At 54.9% G+C, this 13,848-nt stretch overlaps 1 protein-coding gene across 1 annotated transcript; it reads left to right on the forward strand.

Moving 5' to 3' along the window:
* The first annotated feature begins 10,997 nt into the window (after positions 1 to 10,997).
* On the forward strand, positions 10,998 to 12,681 carry Hspb1 (heat shock protein family B (small) member 1). Its single transcript, XM_042686835.1, has 3 exons — positions 10,998 to 11,528; positions 12,214 to 12,277; positions 12,372 to 12,681. The coding sequence occupies exons 1-3, from the start codon at positions 11,165 to 11,167 to the stop codon at positions 12,559 to 12,561; spliced, it is 618 nt and encodes a 205-aa protein (XP_042542769.1). The 5' UTR covers positions 10,998 to 11,164; the 3' UTR covers positions 12,562 to 12,681.
* The last annotated feature ends 1,167 nt before the right edge of the window (positions 12,682 to 13,848 follow it).

The following is a 13,848-nucleotide window of genomic DNA, read 5'->3' on the forward strand; positions in this document are numbered from 1 at the left end:
TGCCCCCTTCCTTTCTCCGCAGTGCGGAAAAAAATTGGACTCTAATAATAAACACTTGGTGCCCGGATGGCAGGTGGTGAGAGCAGGTCTCTTTGGACTTGAGCTGGTAGGGGGGGTTTGGGGTGTGAGAGTGGCTCAGGCCACTGTACAGGACCCCAGGCTCCCACTTGTCTCTAAGAAATATTTGTGGGGCCCACAAGAGGCTCAAGTGGAAAGGAAATCCACACCCAAGGAGACCTTCCTCCCAGCTTGGAGGTCCCTGAACTTCAGTCTTCCTTTTCTCTCCCTTAGAGTGATGGGGAAGGGGGTAATTTTTGCTGTTGTTCATGGCTATGCTAGGGTCTCAAACTCATAAGGCAGGTGATCTAACCACTTGAATCACACTCCCACCTCCCCCAGCCCCCAACCTTTTTGTGCCAGTTTCAGGGCTTGAACTCTGGGCTTTCTGGCTCAGGGCTGGCCATTTTACCACTTGGACCACACCTCCAGTCCAGCCTTTTGCTGGTTAGTTGGAAATGGAGTCTCAGAGATTTTTCTGTCCAGGCTAGCTTTGAACTATGACCCTCCAGGTCTCAGTCTCTTGTGTAGCTAGGATTATAGGCATGAACCACCAGCACCAGCACCTGGCTCCTTTATTTGTTTCTTATTTTCTTTTCTTTTTTCTTTTTTTTTTTTTGGTCCGGTCGTGGGGCCTGAACTCTGGGCGTGGGCGCTTTCCCTCCTTTGAGCTCTTCAGCTCAAGGCTAGAGCTCTACCACTTGAGCCACAGTGCCACTTCCGGCTTTTTTCTTTTTGCTTATGTGGTGCTGAGGAATTGAACCCAGGGCCTCTGGCATGCAAGGCAAGCGCTCTACCACTGAGCCACTTTCCCAGCCCCTGTTTCTTATTTTCAAGGCAGAGTCTTGCTTTATACCTGCTCTGCCTGGTCTGTGATTCTCAGGACCCTCAGGGCCCCTAGGACGGCAGACATGGGTCTCCATGACCAGCCATTGTGGTTAGAGCCTGGGCTGGCCTTGAACCATAATCTTCACATCTCCTTCCACCTCCCATGCCATGTACTACTGGTAGATTTTTTTTTTTTTTTTTTTTTTGCCAGTCCTGGGGCCTGAACTTGGGGCCTAAGTGCTGTCCCTAAGCTTCTTTGTGCTCAAGGCTAGCTCTCTACCACTTAAGCCACAGCACCATTTTTGGCTTTTTCTGAGTAGTTTATTGGAGATAAAAGTCTCCTGGACTTTTCTGTCCAGGCTGGCTTTGAACCATGATCCTTAGATCCTAGCATCCTGAGTAGCTAGGATTACAGGCTTGAACCACCAGTCCAGCTTCAGTGGTGGATTTTAACCTGCTTTTGAACCCACCATGGTCCAGGAACCCAAAAGAAGCTGAAAGTCCATCCCCAGAGGAGCAGGGCAAGGCTACACTTGGCATTTGATGTGGGATTTCACAGACATTGTAAAGCCCTTGGGGGGCCCAGGGCCCAGAACCCTGGCCCCCTGGTGAGCACAGCTGATGTGCGCAGGCTCCCATCTCTGCACGAGCAGAGACAAGGATGCAAGAGATGTCCTTTATCCGGTCCCCAGGACCTGGGGCCCGCCAGCACAGGACAGTCTTTCCAGCCACTTCTTGCCCAAACTGGAAAAGAGTACCTGACATGGACAGTGGCCCAAGTCAGTTTCTGACTTGAGGAAACTGTTCAGGGAAGTCCAGATGATTCTCTCTCTTGTTCTCTCTCCCTCTCAACCCATCACTGAGCCTTAGGTGCTGGATTATAGGTGTACACTGCTCCCTCCTAATCTCTGTAACCCTCTTTACAAGTTCCAGTTGGAGGCTCGTTTCATTGGTAGAACATCTGTTCAGCAAGCACAAGGCCCTGAGTTCAAACCCCAGTGCTGTCAGAAACAAAATCATTATGCAAGTTCCACAAAACTGGGCTCAGACAAGGGGTCAGAGATGTAAGAATAAAAAGCTTGGGGCTGAGAAGTTGGCTCAGTGGTAGAGCGCTTGCCTTGCATGCCTGAGGCCCTGGGTTCGATTCCTCAGCACCACATAAGCAAAAAGAAAAAAGCCGGAAGTGGCGCTGTGGTTCAAGTGGTAGAGCGCTAGCCTTGAGCTGAAGAGCTGAGGGACAGCGCCCAGGCCCAGAGTTCAGGCCCCACGACTGGACCCAAAAAAAAAAAAAAAAAGCCTGCCCTGATGACCCCACCTCCTGCAGTAAAGGCAGGAAGTGCACTTGAAGGCTGGCATCAAGTATGCTTCACACGTAGGGCCTGGCACGGGCCTGCTGCCTGCTTCTCCCCCGTCAAGCCCCCCCTCCCCACTTTCTCACTCTGTGCTCCAACTGCCTGCCTCCTGTATAGCCCACAGTCGAAGGGCTCCAGACAGAATAACCTCTTCTTCTTTTTACACCTGCTTCCCTAGCCAGATGACCTTAGCTGTCCCTCTCCTCCCTTCCGCTATCGCTAAAATGACCTTTTGCCATTCATTTGAATATTCACTGATTGTGTCACCACTTGAGATCCTCCTGCCTCTGCCTCCTGAGAGCTGGGATTACGGGCATGCACCTCCATAACAGCCACAAGCATTTGCTATGTGCTGAGCACAGTTTCTGCCTCTGAGAACATCAGATTGGATAAATGACACAGGACACACATACACACACACACACATCTGTGAACTTTGTGGCCAAACATGTCCCACTAGCAAACATGTCCCACTAGCTCAAAAACCTCCCAAATGACCTCATCCAGAATTTCTCATTCTCCACCTTCCCCACCCCATAACAGAGTTCTATACCAAAAGCCTGATTTTCTGGGGGTTACAAGTGTCAGGGCCAGCCATTGGCCTCCATATGCCAAATAAAGAGACAAGCAGTGGTGAAGGGAAGAGAAAGGAGGAAAAAAAAAAATAGAAAAAACCCTGAGCACCAGTGGCTTACACTTGCAATCCCAGCTACTCACGAGGCTGAGATCTGAGGAAAGCCAGCTGAGGTAGGAAAGTCCCTGTGAGACATAACTGGAGACTTAATCAGCAAAAAGCCAGAAGTAGAAGTGTGGCTCAAGTGGTAGAGTACCAGTCTTGAACAAAAGAGTCAAGCAATAGTTTGAAGCCCTGAGTTTTTGTTTTTTGTTTTGTTTTTTGGGTCCGGTCATGGGGCCTGAACTCTGGGCCTGGGCACTGTCCCTCAGTTCTTCAGCTCAAGGCTAGCGCTCTACCACTTGAGCCACAGCTCCACTTCCGGCTTTTTTTCTTTTTGCTTATGTGGTGCTGGGAATCGAACCCAGGGCCTCAGGCATGCAAGGCAAGCGCTCTACCACTGAGCCACCTTCCCAGCCCCTGAAGCCCCGAGTTTGAAGCCCTGAGGTTGAGCCCTAGCACTTGCAGAAGGAGGAACAGAGGAGGAAGAAAAAGAGGTGGAGGAGGAAGAGGAAGAGGAGGAGAAGGAAGAGGAGGAGGAGGAGGAGGAGGAGGAGGAAGAGATGAATAGCAATTCAGCAGTACAGACATGAACTTTAAGTTTAAACAGAGGAAGATTCAGGGCAGAGAGGGAGGAGTTTCAAAGTTCTCAAAACAGTCCAGGCATGGTATGGCCTAGCTGATCTACATGTCAGTTCTGGGGCTCTGGATTCCAGAGACATCACTTTTGGTTGTCATTGGAGCAATTCAGTTCCCAGGAGGTGAGTGCCCGTTGCAGGGTCCAGCGGATGCATTTCTGGTGGTCAGTGCCCTCATTGGGGTGGCCTATGCTTTGATCCTTTTCCTTGGGAGTCGTTTCAACCCTTGTCCCTCAGCTGTCCCCCAGTCCTATCCTTCCTACATCCCCAGGTGGCTACAAGGGGACAACACTGGGCAGAGAGCAATACAAAATGGAGGCGGGGAGGCCAAGCTCTCCTCCTGCTTTCAGTTACTTTGGGGCATTTGTGGTCTCAAGCAAGGGCTCTGTGCATACCTGCTGCATCCCCCCAGTTCTGCATGCCCCACTGTGTTCCTCGTGTTCCCCTTTCCAGGCCACAGGGCCTGTGGGATCCCCAGCTATAATGGGGCTACCCCCTGTTCCAGTTCCTCTGAGCACCTATATTTGAGGTTTTGATCCCAGGTTGAAAACTCAGCTTTAGCAAGGCTCATGCCTGTAACACTAGCTACTCAGGGGGCTGAGATCTGAGGATCATGGTTCAAAGCCAGCCTGGATAGAAAAGTAGAAATATCCATGAGGCCTTTTATCTCCAATTAACTATCAAAAAAAAAAAAAATCAAAGCCAGCCAGGTGCCAGTGGCTCACACCTATAATCCTAGCTACTCAGGAGGCTGAGATCTGGGGATCACGGTTCAAAGCCAGCCTGGCAAGGGTCCATGAAACTCATCTTCAGTAACCACCAGAAAACCAGAAGTAGCTCTATGGCTCAAGTGGTAAAGCACTTGCCTTGAGCTGAAGAGCTCAGGGACAGTGTCCAGGCCAAGAGTTCAAGCCCCACAACTGACACACACACAAAAAAAGCCACAAATGGAGCTGTGGCTCAAAGTAATATAGAGTGCTAGCCTTGAGCACAAAAGCATAGAGACAGTGCCTAGGAAGGCCTGAGTTCAAGCTCAGGACCAGCACCAAAAAAATAACAAAACCCTCAGAGTTTTGTCTCTGTCTTCGCACCCCTCCACAAAGACACTTTTGAAACACTTGTTGAATAAGTAAATCAGGGAACCAAAGAATGGAGAATTCCAGAAGCCTTGACTGGAGGCCTGGGACCCAACATGAGGTGTGATGCTAGGATGAAGACACTAGAGGGCAACAGAGTGAGGAAAAGAGGTTTTGGGGACAAACCTGGATTGAGCCAGTGGGGGGTAGGGGGAGGGGCAGGATTCTGCCTGGGAGCCTCCAGGCCCCCCCCAACCGTAGCCTGGGTGCTACCAGGAGGAACAGACCCCAGACCCTGCACCTTCCCAGACTGAGGCTCGGCTAGTACTCTGTTCTACCCACTTAGGAAAGGAAAAAACACCAGCAGTCAGACCCAAAGAAACAGGAAACTGCAATCCTGCCAGGAAGGAGGAGGGGCCTGCCTCTGGTGCCTGGGGATGTGGGCATTTGGTCCCCAGGGTCCCCTGCTCCCCCACAGCTCCTGATGGAGCCCATCGGGAGACTCCCACCCTCCCAATACACACCAGGCCTGGAGGCCCAGAGGCCTGGGGCTCTCTGATTCCTGTATCCCCAGCTGTACCCCTGCCTTCCCTGTCCTCCATTGGTTTTCTGCATCCCAGACCCAGTGCCTCCGGTCACAGTGCGCAAGGCCAGTGTGCTCATCCCAACCTTTGTCCCCATCTGCGAGATGCTTCTGGAAACTCTGGAAATCAGTCTGTCTCAGTTACTGCAAGGAACATTCAGTGTACAGGCCACCCCTACCCTATGAGGGTCCAGATATAGAGTGTCCCAGCCTTGAGGCACCCCACTTTCACCTCCACCTGACCCCACAATGTTTTAGTGCCAGCAGTAGTGCTTTTGCTTAGGGACTGGGTGCTGTCCCTTAGCGCTTTTTTTGTTTGTTTTTTCTCAAGGCTGGCACTCTACCACTTGAACCACAGCTACATTTCTGAGTTTTTGCTAGTTAACTGGGGACAAGAGTCTCTGCCTAGAGACTTGGAATGTGGCTTAATGGTAGAATACTTGCCTAGCATACAAAAGCCCTGAGTTCAATTCCTCAGTACCACATAAACAGAGCTGGAGGTGGCACTGTAGCTTATGTGGTAGAGTGCTAGCCTTGAGCAAAAGAAGCTCAGGGACAGCACCCAGGCCCTGAGTTCAAGCTCCAGGAATGGCAAAAAGAAAAAAAAAAGTCTTTGCCCAAGCTAGGCTTGAACCTGGATCCTCAGATCTCAGCCTCCTGAAGAAGCTAGGATTACAGGCAGAAGCACCAGTGCCTAGCTCTTCTTTTTTCTCTCCTCTGCTCTGCTCAGCTCTCCTCTCTTCTCTCCTCTCCTTGAGTCTGCTCCATCTCAGGGCCTCCCCTCCCCTTTTAAGAAATCATTTGGTGGCACTTATGGAACTGTGGTGAGGAAGGTTGTATTCAGGGGTCATAGCTGGCAAACCGTGGAGGACCACTGAGATAGGATGTAGCTGGGGGGGGGGGGGGCGCTTGGCTCAACCCGGGGGCGGGGGGCAGGTAGCAGGATCGGGGTCAGTAGGGAGCAAGTGAGCAAGAAGAGGTCATTAGTGTGAGGGGCATTTGGGCTAGCCCATCAGGGTAATGGGGTATCACTGTGGGGGGGAGCATCTGATTAGATGCAGGGGGGGAGGGAGAGAGGAGGGAAGGGCCTAGCTAACCTGACTTAAAATGAGAGTCTACAAGGATGCACACACTGGAGGCCAGGAGAAGACCCAAGTTTGGTCACGCAAGGACTTCCAGCAGCACTATCCACACCCCCAGGCCCGCCCCAGTTTACACTTTGCTGGAGCTGCAGGCCACAGGGAGGGTGGGAGGCGCAGAGGAGTAACTTGATTCATGGCCCTGGAAAGAGACTTCCAGAACATCCCGTCCAATGGTCTCATTGTACAGATGAAGAAAATGAGTCACAGTGCTGGCCTCTGACCAAGGTCTGAAACATCCAGGTCCCCATATTCCCTGGCTTCAACAGCCCAGGGCAGGGGGACCCCAACCCAGACACCTGACCCCTCTTGAGCCCCCTTCAGTGGTGATGGAGAAAGAGGGTAAAAATCAGTCCCAGGGGGAAGGCAGGCTAGAGATAGTGCTTTAGAAATGGACTCCCAGAGAGGCAGTATCTAGAAGTTTCCAGGAAGACCCAGCATCCCCTTCTTCCCCCCCTCCCCCATCTTCTCCACCTTCCTTTGTGCTCTAATGACTGCTGCCGACATTCTTGGTTGTGGCAGAGCCAGTGACTGGCACAGATCAGCTGTCAGGCCCCTCCAGGGAGCTCAGGCAGCTGCCTGAAGATTCCAGTGTGTTCTCTGAGCTGGGCCAGCAAGGGAGGGGCTGGCTGCTGCAGTTGGCAGAGGCTAGCCTCGGATATGGCTAGCCTGGCCAAATCCTGAGGCACAGTACAATGGGAGGAATACAATGCAAAGCACCCCAGTTAGGAAGAGGGGTGCTCTGAAGAGGGCAGAGGAGGGGGTAGGCTATGGAGGGCCAATGCCTCAGTGGCTTCTGGGAAATTATAATTTTTTGTTGTTGTTATTGGCCGTGGGGCTTGAACTCTGGGCATGGGCACTGTCCCTCAGCTCTTCAGCTCAAGGCGAGCGCTCTACCACTTGAGCCACAGCACCACTTCCGGTTTTCTAGTGGTTTATTGGAGATAAGAGTCTCACAGACTTTCCTGCCTGGGCTGGCTTTGAACCGTGATCCTCAGATCTCAGCCTCCTGAGTAGCTAGGATTACAGGCATGAGCCACCGACACCCAGCTGGGAAATTATTTTTTTTCCAGGACTAGAGATTAAAATCAAGGCCTCACACTTGCTAGGCAAGTGCTCTACCATCCCCAACCATGTCCCTAGTGCCCCCCTTTTTTGAACTCAGGACTTGGGCAGTGAGCTTTTTAGCTCAAAGCTAGTGCTCTACTACTTTGAGCTACAGCACCACTTCTGGTTTTCTGATGGTTCATTGGAGATAAGAGTCCCTGGGCTGGGAAGGTGGCTCAGTGGTAGAGCGCTTGCCTTGCATGCATGAGGCCCTGGGTTCAATTCCTTAGCACCACATAAGCAAAAAGAAAAAAGCCAGAAGTGGTGATGTGGCTCAAGTGGTAGAGCGCTAGCCTTGAGCTGAAGAGCTGAGGGACAGCACCCAGGCCCAGAGTTCAGACCCCACAACCGGACCTCCCCCCCCAAAAAAAGAGTCCCAGACTGCCGGGCTCACGCCTATAATCCTAGTTACGGTAGGTAGAGCATTTGCCTTGTGCTGAAGAGCGCAGGTACAGCGCCCAGGCCCAGAGTTCAAGCCCCACAACCGACAAAAAAAAAAAAAAAGAGTCTCAGACTTTCCTGTCTGGGCTGGCTCTGAACCACAGTCCTCAGATCTCAGCCCTTTTGCTTTTAGTTTTTCCAGATAGGGTCTCACACTTTGGCCCAAATCAGCCTTAGTCCATGATCTTCCTACATCCACCTCCTGATTGATTAGCTGGGGTCGCAGACACTACCATGCCTTCTGGACATCATCAAAAAACCGTTTTCCTTTTTGTAGGGGAGTGAGGGTGGAGAGGAAAACATCTGAAACCCTGATGCTGGAGCTAGACACAGACCATCCAAAAGCCAGTGAGACAGATGGGCACTGCCACCCAGCTCTGGATCTGCTTGCCAAGCCCAATAGTGGGGTGAAGATAACAGTTTCTCCCAGGAAAGGCCCCGGGGTCAAGGCCACAGAGGGCCTCAGAGGATGTGGCCCAGGCCTCCTTGCCCAGCTGACCTCTACCACTGTACCCTGAACCCAATCGCCTGTAGACCTCCCTGCATCCCTGCACTGGCTGGGAAAGCTCTCGGCTGGATGGAAAAGATGAGTTCCAGTCTTCCCACCCCTTACCTGACCTGTGACCTTGGGGTCAAGCTGATGCTGTTTTCTCATATGAAAAAGTAGGATTCTGGCTAGCTACTTTAATAGGCCCAGGAAGCAGCTACAATTGGGTAAATCTTATTAGAGGAAGTCCTGGTATTCAAGTGCCAGGTCGTCATGGTAACAGTAAGGGCGCCTGACCACCAGGCACTGGACACACATGGGGTCCCTGTGAGATGGGCAGGTGCAACCTCAGCTGCCGCTTGACCATGGCGATCGTCACTCACCAGTCACCAGGCTGGTGAGCTGTGGGAACCAGATTCAAGCCCAGCCCAATCTGACCCCAAAACCCAGTTTCTCTCCCACCCGATTCCCACGCCCAGGCTTCCACCCTTGCAGTGGGCAAACTGATGTAAGAACTGGTCCTTTTGAAGATGTGTTGGACTCTGGACACATGGGTGCAATAGTGGACACACCCTGGTTTGCCAGGGCTGCAAAGACGGCTCCCCCTTGCCCTGGTGTCAAGTGAGATGAAGGGAGCCGAGCCTCCAGACATCCCCTGGCGTCCCAAACATGGCTGAGCTTGGCAGGGCCACACTTGAAAGCACTGATGCCCACATCTGACAGCTCCCCAGAGGGTGCGGTGCCCAGGGCTCCCGTCTGGGCCAAGGTGGACAGGCAGAGGCAGGGGCAGTCAGAGGAACGTCTTTCTTGCCTTCTGACCTCACCCAGAATTTACAGTGCTGGGGATGGGTGGGGATGGGATGGGAACAATAGTTTGAAGTTGCCTAATGCAGTCACTCTTGAAGAGGATGGCAAAGAGCTGGCATCAAGGCAGAGGTCCTGGCTTTCTGCCCTCTGCCTCTGAGAGCCCCAGGATCTCCAGTGCTCTCTGGAATGATGGGAGAGTCATGACCCAGCAGCTCTGCTCAGTCCCCCATGGGCAGCCTGGAAAGGAAAGGAATCAACTATGAGCTTGCTCTCTCTTTCCTCCCTTCCCCCCTCCCTCTCAGGAAACTGAGGCTCAGCAGGGCACAGGGGTTGATGCCAACACAGCTCCTCAAGGCCAGCCCCTGGGGAATCCCTGAGTCTGGGCCTGCGCAGGACAAGGTGTCAGTGGGCTGGGCCCCCTAAAAAGTAGAGTCTGGTGTGGGGGAAGGGAAGGCCCTCTGGTCAAGTCTGTGAGCTCATGGGATCCGAACACTGAGGCAGCTGCTGGCAGAACTCACAATTCCACAAATATAGGCACATCTTTCCAGCACCACAAACATCAATGCCAGCTACCATCACATGCCAAATGGTGCTTGCAGAAAAAATGGTTTCCCTTCTCTGGCTTGGGGGTGGGGTGGGGGAGGATGGGCACAGGACCTGAGGGAGGGGAAAGGAAGGCAGGAGAGTTGGGGTGGTTAGTTTCTACACAGGAGCCCACATAGGTGGTTAGATGGAGGAGACAGGATGGAGGCTGAGCCTTAGGTTAGGGGTGAGCTTGGGGCCGCTGCTTGTCCCTCTGGGCAGTGAGAGATCAGGAGTTTGGAAAGCTGAGTCTGCAAAAAGAGGGCGGGAACCAGTCTAAAGGAGAGGGGGCCAGGCCATCAGCCAATCAGAGCCACGAGTAGGCTGTCTCCTGGCTGAGACAAAATAGATATGGCTGAGACATGTCACAGTGACCTTAATCTCGCTCCCCGCCCCCCATGCACTGGACATCAAGAGACTCCCATCAGGCCCATCCAGCCTGCTTGGAGTAGGAGGGAAGTGGCTAAACTCTGCCCCTCTGGAATGCCAGCGGATAACAGTAACTAATAATTATGACACAGCAGGCCCCGGGCCTCGGCACTCACCTGCATGAAGTCATGGGTCCTCAGGCCAGCCAGTGACGTTCATGTTATTATTATCATGGAGATCATCTCCATGGGGTGGGCGCTAGTCTTAGCATGTGATCCTGACTAACTCGGGAGGCTGAGATGTGAGTATTATGGTTTGAAGCCAGCCCCAGGGCAGGAAAGTCCATGAGACTTTTATTTCCAACTAACCACCAAAAAGCCACATGTGGAGTTGTTGAATGAAAAAGCCAAGGGACTCAGCCCGGCCTGAGTTCCAGCCCCAGTACTGGCACACACACACACACACACACACACACACACACACACACCTCCTTGGTCTAGATGGGGAAATTGAGGCACTAACTCACACAAGTTTACTCACTGGGTGGCAGTATGAGTGGGCTCAGGCTGTCAACTTCCCTCCCGAGCCCCCTGTGAGACAAACCTGGCTCTGCCACTCCTGGGCCGGGATGGGGACTGGAAGGCCAACCTGACTCAGCTTTGTTCAGTGTTAATCAGAGAATATGGGCCGGGGCCGCAGGCCGCCGCCGCGCAGCCGGGCCTCCGCCGGGCCAGCGCCGGTGGTGCCGGCTTTTGTTTTCTGGAAGGAGAGAAGTTTCCAGATGTGGGCAGAGCCGCCCCGCCCGGCCTGCCCCCCCCCCCCCCCCAGGAAGAAGAATGCGCGGGGAGGGAGGGGCCCCGCCGGTCATCGCCATGAATAGAGACCCGGGCGCCGCCCGCTAAAAATACCCGGCCGCGGCCCCATAAAAGCGCGGCCGGGCGGCAGCGGGCTCATCTGCGCCCCGGCCCCGCGCGCCACCTCCGGTCCTCCGTCCGATCTCGCCCCGCACCGCCGCCTCCCGCGCCATGGCCGAGCGCCGCGTGCCCTTCTCGCTGCTGCGCAGCCCCAGCTGGGACCCGTTCCGGGACTGGTACCCGGCGTCCAACCGCCTCTTCGACCAGGCCTTGGGGTCGCCGCGGCTGCCCGAAGAGTGGGCGCAGTGGCTGGGCACCTGGCCGGGCTACGTGCGCCCGCTGCCCGCCGCCGAGGTTCCCGCGGCCGCCGCGCTGTCCGCGGCCGCCCCGGGGCGCGCGCTCGCCCCGCGGCTGGGCAGCGGCGTCTCCGAGCTGCGGCTCACGGCCGACCGCTGGCGCGTGGCGCTGGACGTCGGCCACTTCGCGCCCGAGGAGCTGACGGTGAAGACCAAGGACGGCCTGGTGGAGATCACGGGTGAGGACCGCGGGGGGCCCGGGCCGCGGGGCTGGGAGACCGGGACCCGGCTTCTCTTTCCTCTTCCCTTAAGAAAAAAGTTCCCTGTGGGTTTCAGCCCGTGTTTAGGATTGCGGGATGCGGGCCCGGGCGGGCGGCTCAAAGCCTCGGGGCGCCGGGGCGCACGCCTGGCGTCCCAGTATGGAGAGGCTGGGGTGAGGATTGCGGTCCGAAGCCAGCCCGGGATTAAAATTCGTGAGACTCTGACCGCCAATGAGACACACGCACGCACGCACACGCACGCACACACACACACGCACACACAAGTGGACATAGAGCTGTGCCTTCAGTAGTAGAGTGCCGGTCTTTAGTGGAAAAAGCCAAGCCAAGCGCGAGGAGCCGAGTTCAAGCCCCAGCACTAGCACGAAAGGAAAATAAGGTCACCGGGAAAGAACCACCGGGGCCTCGGGCTCAGCGCCAAGTCCGCGGCCGGCTGGTCCCGGGCCCGGGCTGCCGAGGGGGCGTGCCGCGCCCCGCCCGCGCCGCGCCTCCCCTCCGCAGTTCCCAGGACGCGCAGTTCCCAGGCCCAGTCCGCCAGACCCGGCCACCCTGAGCCGCTGGCGGGCCTGGGATCGGAGATCCGGACCTGTTGGGATGTAAGTGCCCCCCGCCCCCCCCCCTCACCCTCTCCACCCCTTGACCCCAGGCAAGCACGAGGAGAGACAGGACGAGCATGGCTACATCTCCCGGTGTTTCACCCGCAAGTACACGTGAGTCCGGGCGCCCCGGGTGAGGGGGGGGGTAATTAGGGGAACAGGGTGGGATGGGAGGATGTGACTGTGTCCCCCCTCTCCGCATATCCAGGCTGCCCCCTGGTGTGGACCCCACGCTGGTGTCCTCCTCCCTGTCCCCTGAGGGGACGCTCACCGTTGAAGCGCCGCTGCCCAAGCCCGCCACACAGTCCGCGGAGATCACCATCCCGGTCACCTTCGAGGCCCGTGCCCAGCTGGGGGGCCCTGAGGCTGGGAAGTCCCAGCAGTCTGCAAACAATTAGAGCAAGGGGTTCTGCTGCGGCGCACCCCAAAGACACCATCAAGGCTGCCCTGCTCTCCCCACTTCTCTTTTGATACTTGTAGTTCTGTTTCCCTCAAATAAAATGTAAGTCAGTCTAGGAGCCTGGTGTTTGTTGATGGCCCCGGAGTTGATAGCCTTGTCATCTCTGGGGGAGGGGCAATGGCAGAGGGTTCTCAGATCCCTAAAGGGAGCAGGTGGCTCACACTTGTGATCCTGGCTACTTAGGAGGCTGAGATTTGAAGATCACAGTTCAAAGCCAGCCTGGGCAGGAAATTCCATGAAATGCCTATCTCCAGTGAACCACCAAAAAAGTCAGAAGTGGAGCTGTGGCTTCAATTGTAGAGTGCTAGCTTCAGAGAAAAAGCTAAGGGTCATCTGCCAGGCCCTGAGTTTGGCCTCAGAACTGGCACACACAGGGCAGTTTGAAGGATATAAGGGCTTTCCACTTTCAGGGGTCCTGGCGTCTGAGGCTTCCCATGTTCCTTGAAGCCCACAGCAACTCGTTGTTCCCAGGGCAGCTGGGAGCAGCTGCATCCTGCAGAGACTTGTCTGACACACCCATCCCCCCCCACCAATCGTGTTCTCCCCACATCTGGAGTGGGCATCGAGGCAGAGCAGGTCTGGCTGGCTATGGCAGGTGGCTGGACTTGGAAAGATTCCAGCAGGTAAATAAACATGAAAGAATGGTGCTAGTCCAGCTGGCAGCTCAGCTCTGTGCCCTGCAGGCCAGGGCGCTGCCCAGCTTTATCCTCCCAACCCCCCTCTGGTTCCTGAGTCTATTGGACCCCTCCACACTCCTGCAGTAGCACCTGGAGAGTCAGCTCTGCTCACCAGTTCTGTGGCTGCCACGGGGGATGCTATGGCCTGCCAGGGTGTGGCTGCCTGCTGGGCCCTTGTGGTGTCATCCTCTGGTCATCCCAATGATTACCGCTTCACAAGTGGGTACAGCGCAGCTCAAAGAAGCGACAAGTACCAGGCATCAGTGGCTCATACCTGTAATCCTAGTTACTCAGGAGGCTGAGATCTGAAGATCATGGTTCAAAGCAGGAAAGTCCCTGAGATTCCTCTCTAGTTAGCCACCAGAATACTGAAAGTGGAGCTGTGGCTCAAATGGTAGAACTCTAGCCTTGAGTAAAAGAGCTAAGGGACAGTGCCCAGGCTCTGAGTTCAAGCCCCATGACTGACAAGAAGAAAAAAAAAGGCCATAAAACTTGTTGGAGTTGAAGTTCTGAAGTGAGGGACTGTGGCTAGAAGCAGAGGAGAGCAG

Source organism: Dipodomys spectabilis, unplaced genomic scaffold (genome assembly GCF_019054845.1).
Source record: "Dipodomys spectabilis isolate Male_0828 unplaced genomic scaffold, ASM1905484v1 ptg000098l, whole genome shotgun sequence".
Classification (NCBI taxonomy): Eukaryota; Metazoa; Chordata; class Mammalia; order Rodentia; family Heteromyidae; genus Dipodomys; species Dipodomys spectabilis.

Coding starts and splice junctions, on each gene's coding strand:
- Hspb1 (XM_042686835.1), top strand. CDS start 11,165: ATGGCCGAGCGCCGCGTGCCCTTCTCGCTGCTGCGCAGCCCCAGCTGG. Junction 11,529..12,213: donor CGGCCTGGTGGAGATCACGG/GTGAGGACCGCG, acceptor CCTTGACCCCAG/GCAAGCACGAGGAGAGACAG. Junction 12,278..12,371: donor TGTTTCACCCGCAAGTACAC/GTGAGTCCGGGC, acceptor CCGCATATCCAG/GCTGCCCCCTGGTGTGGACC.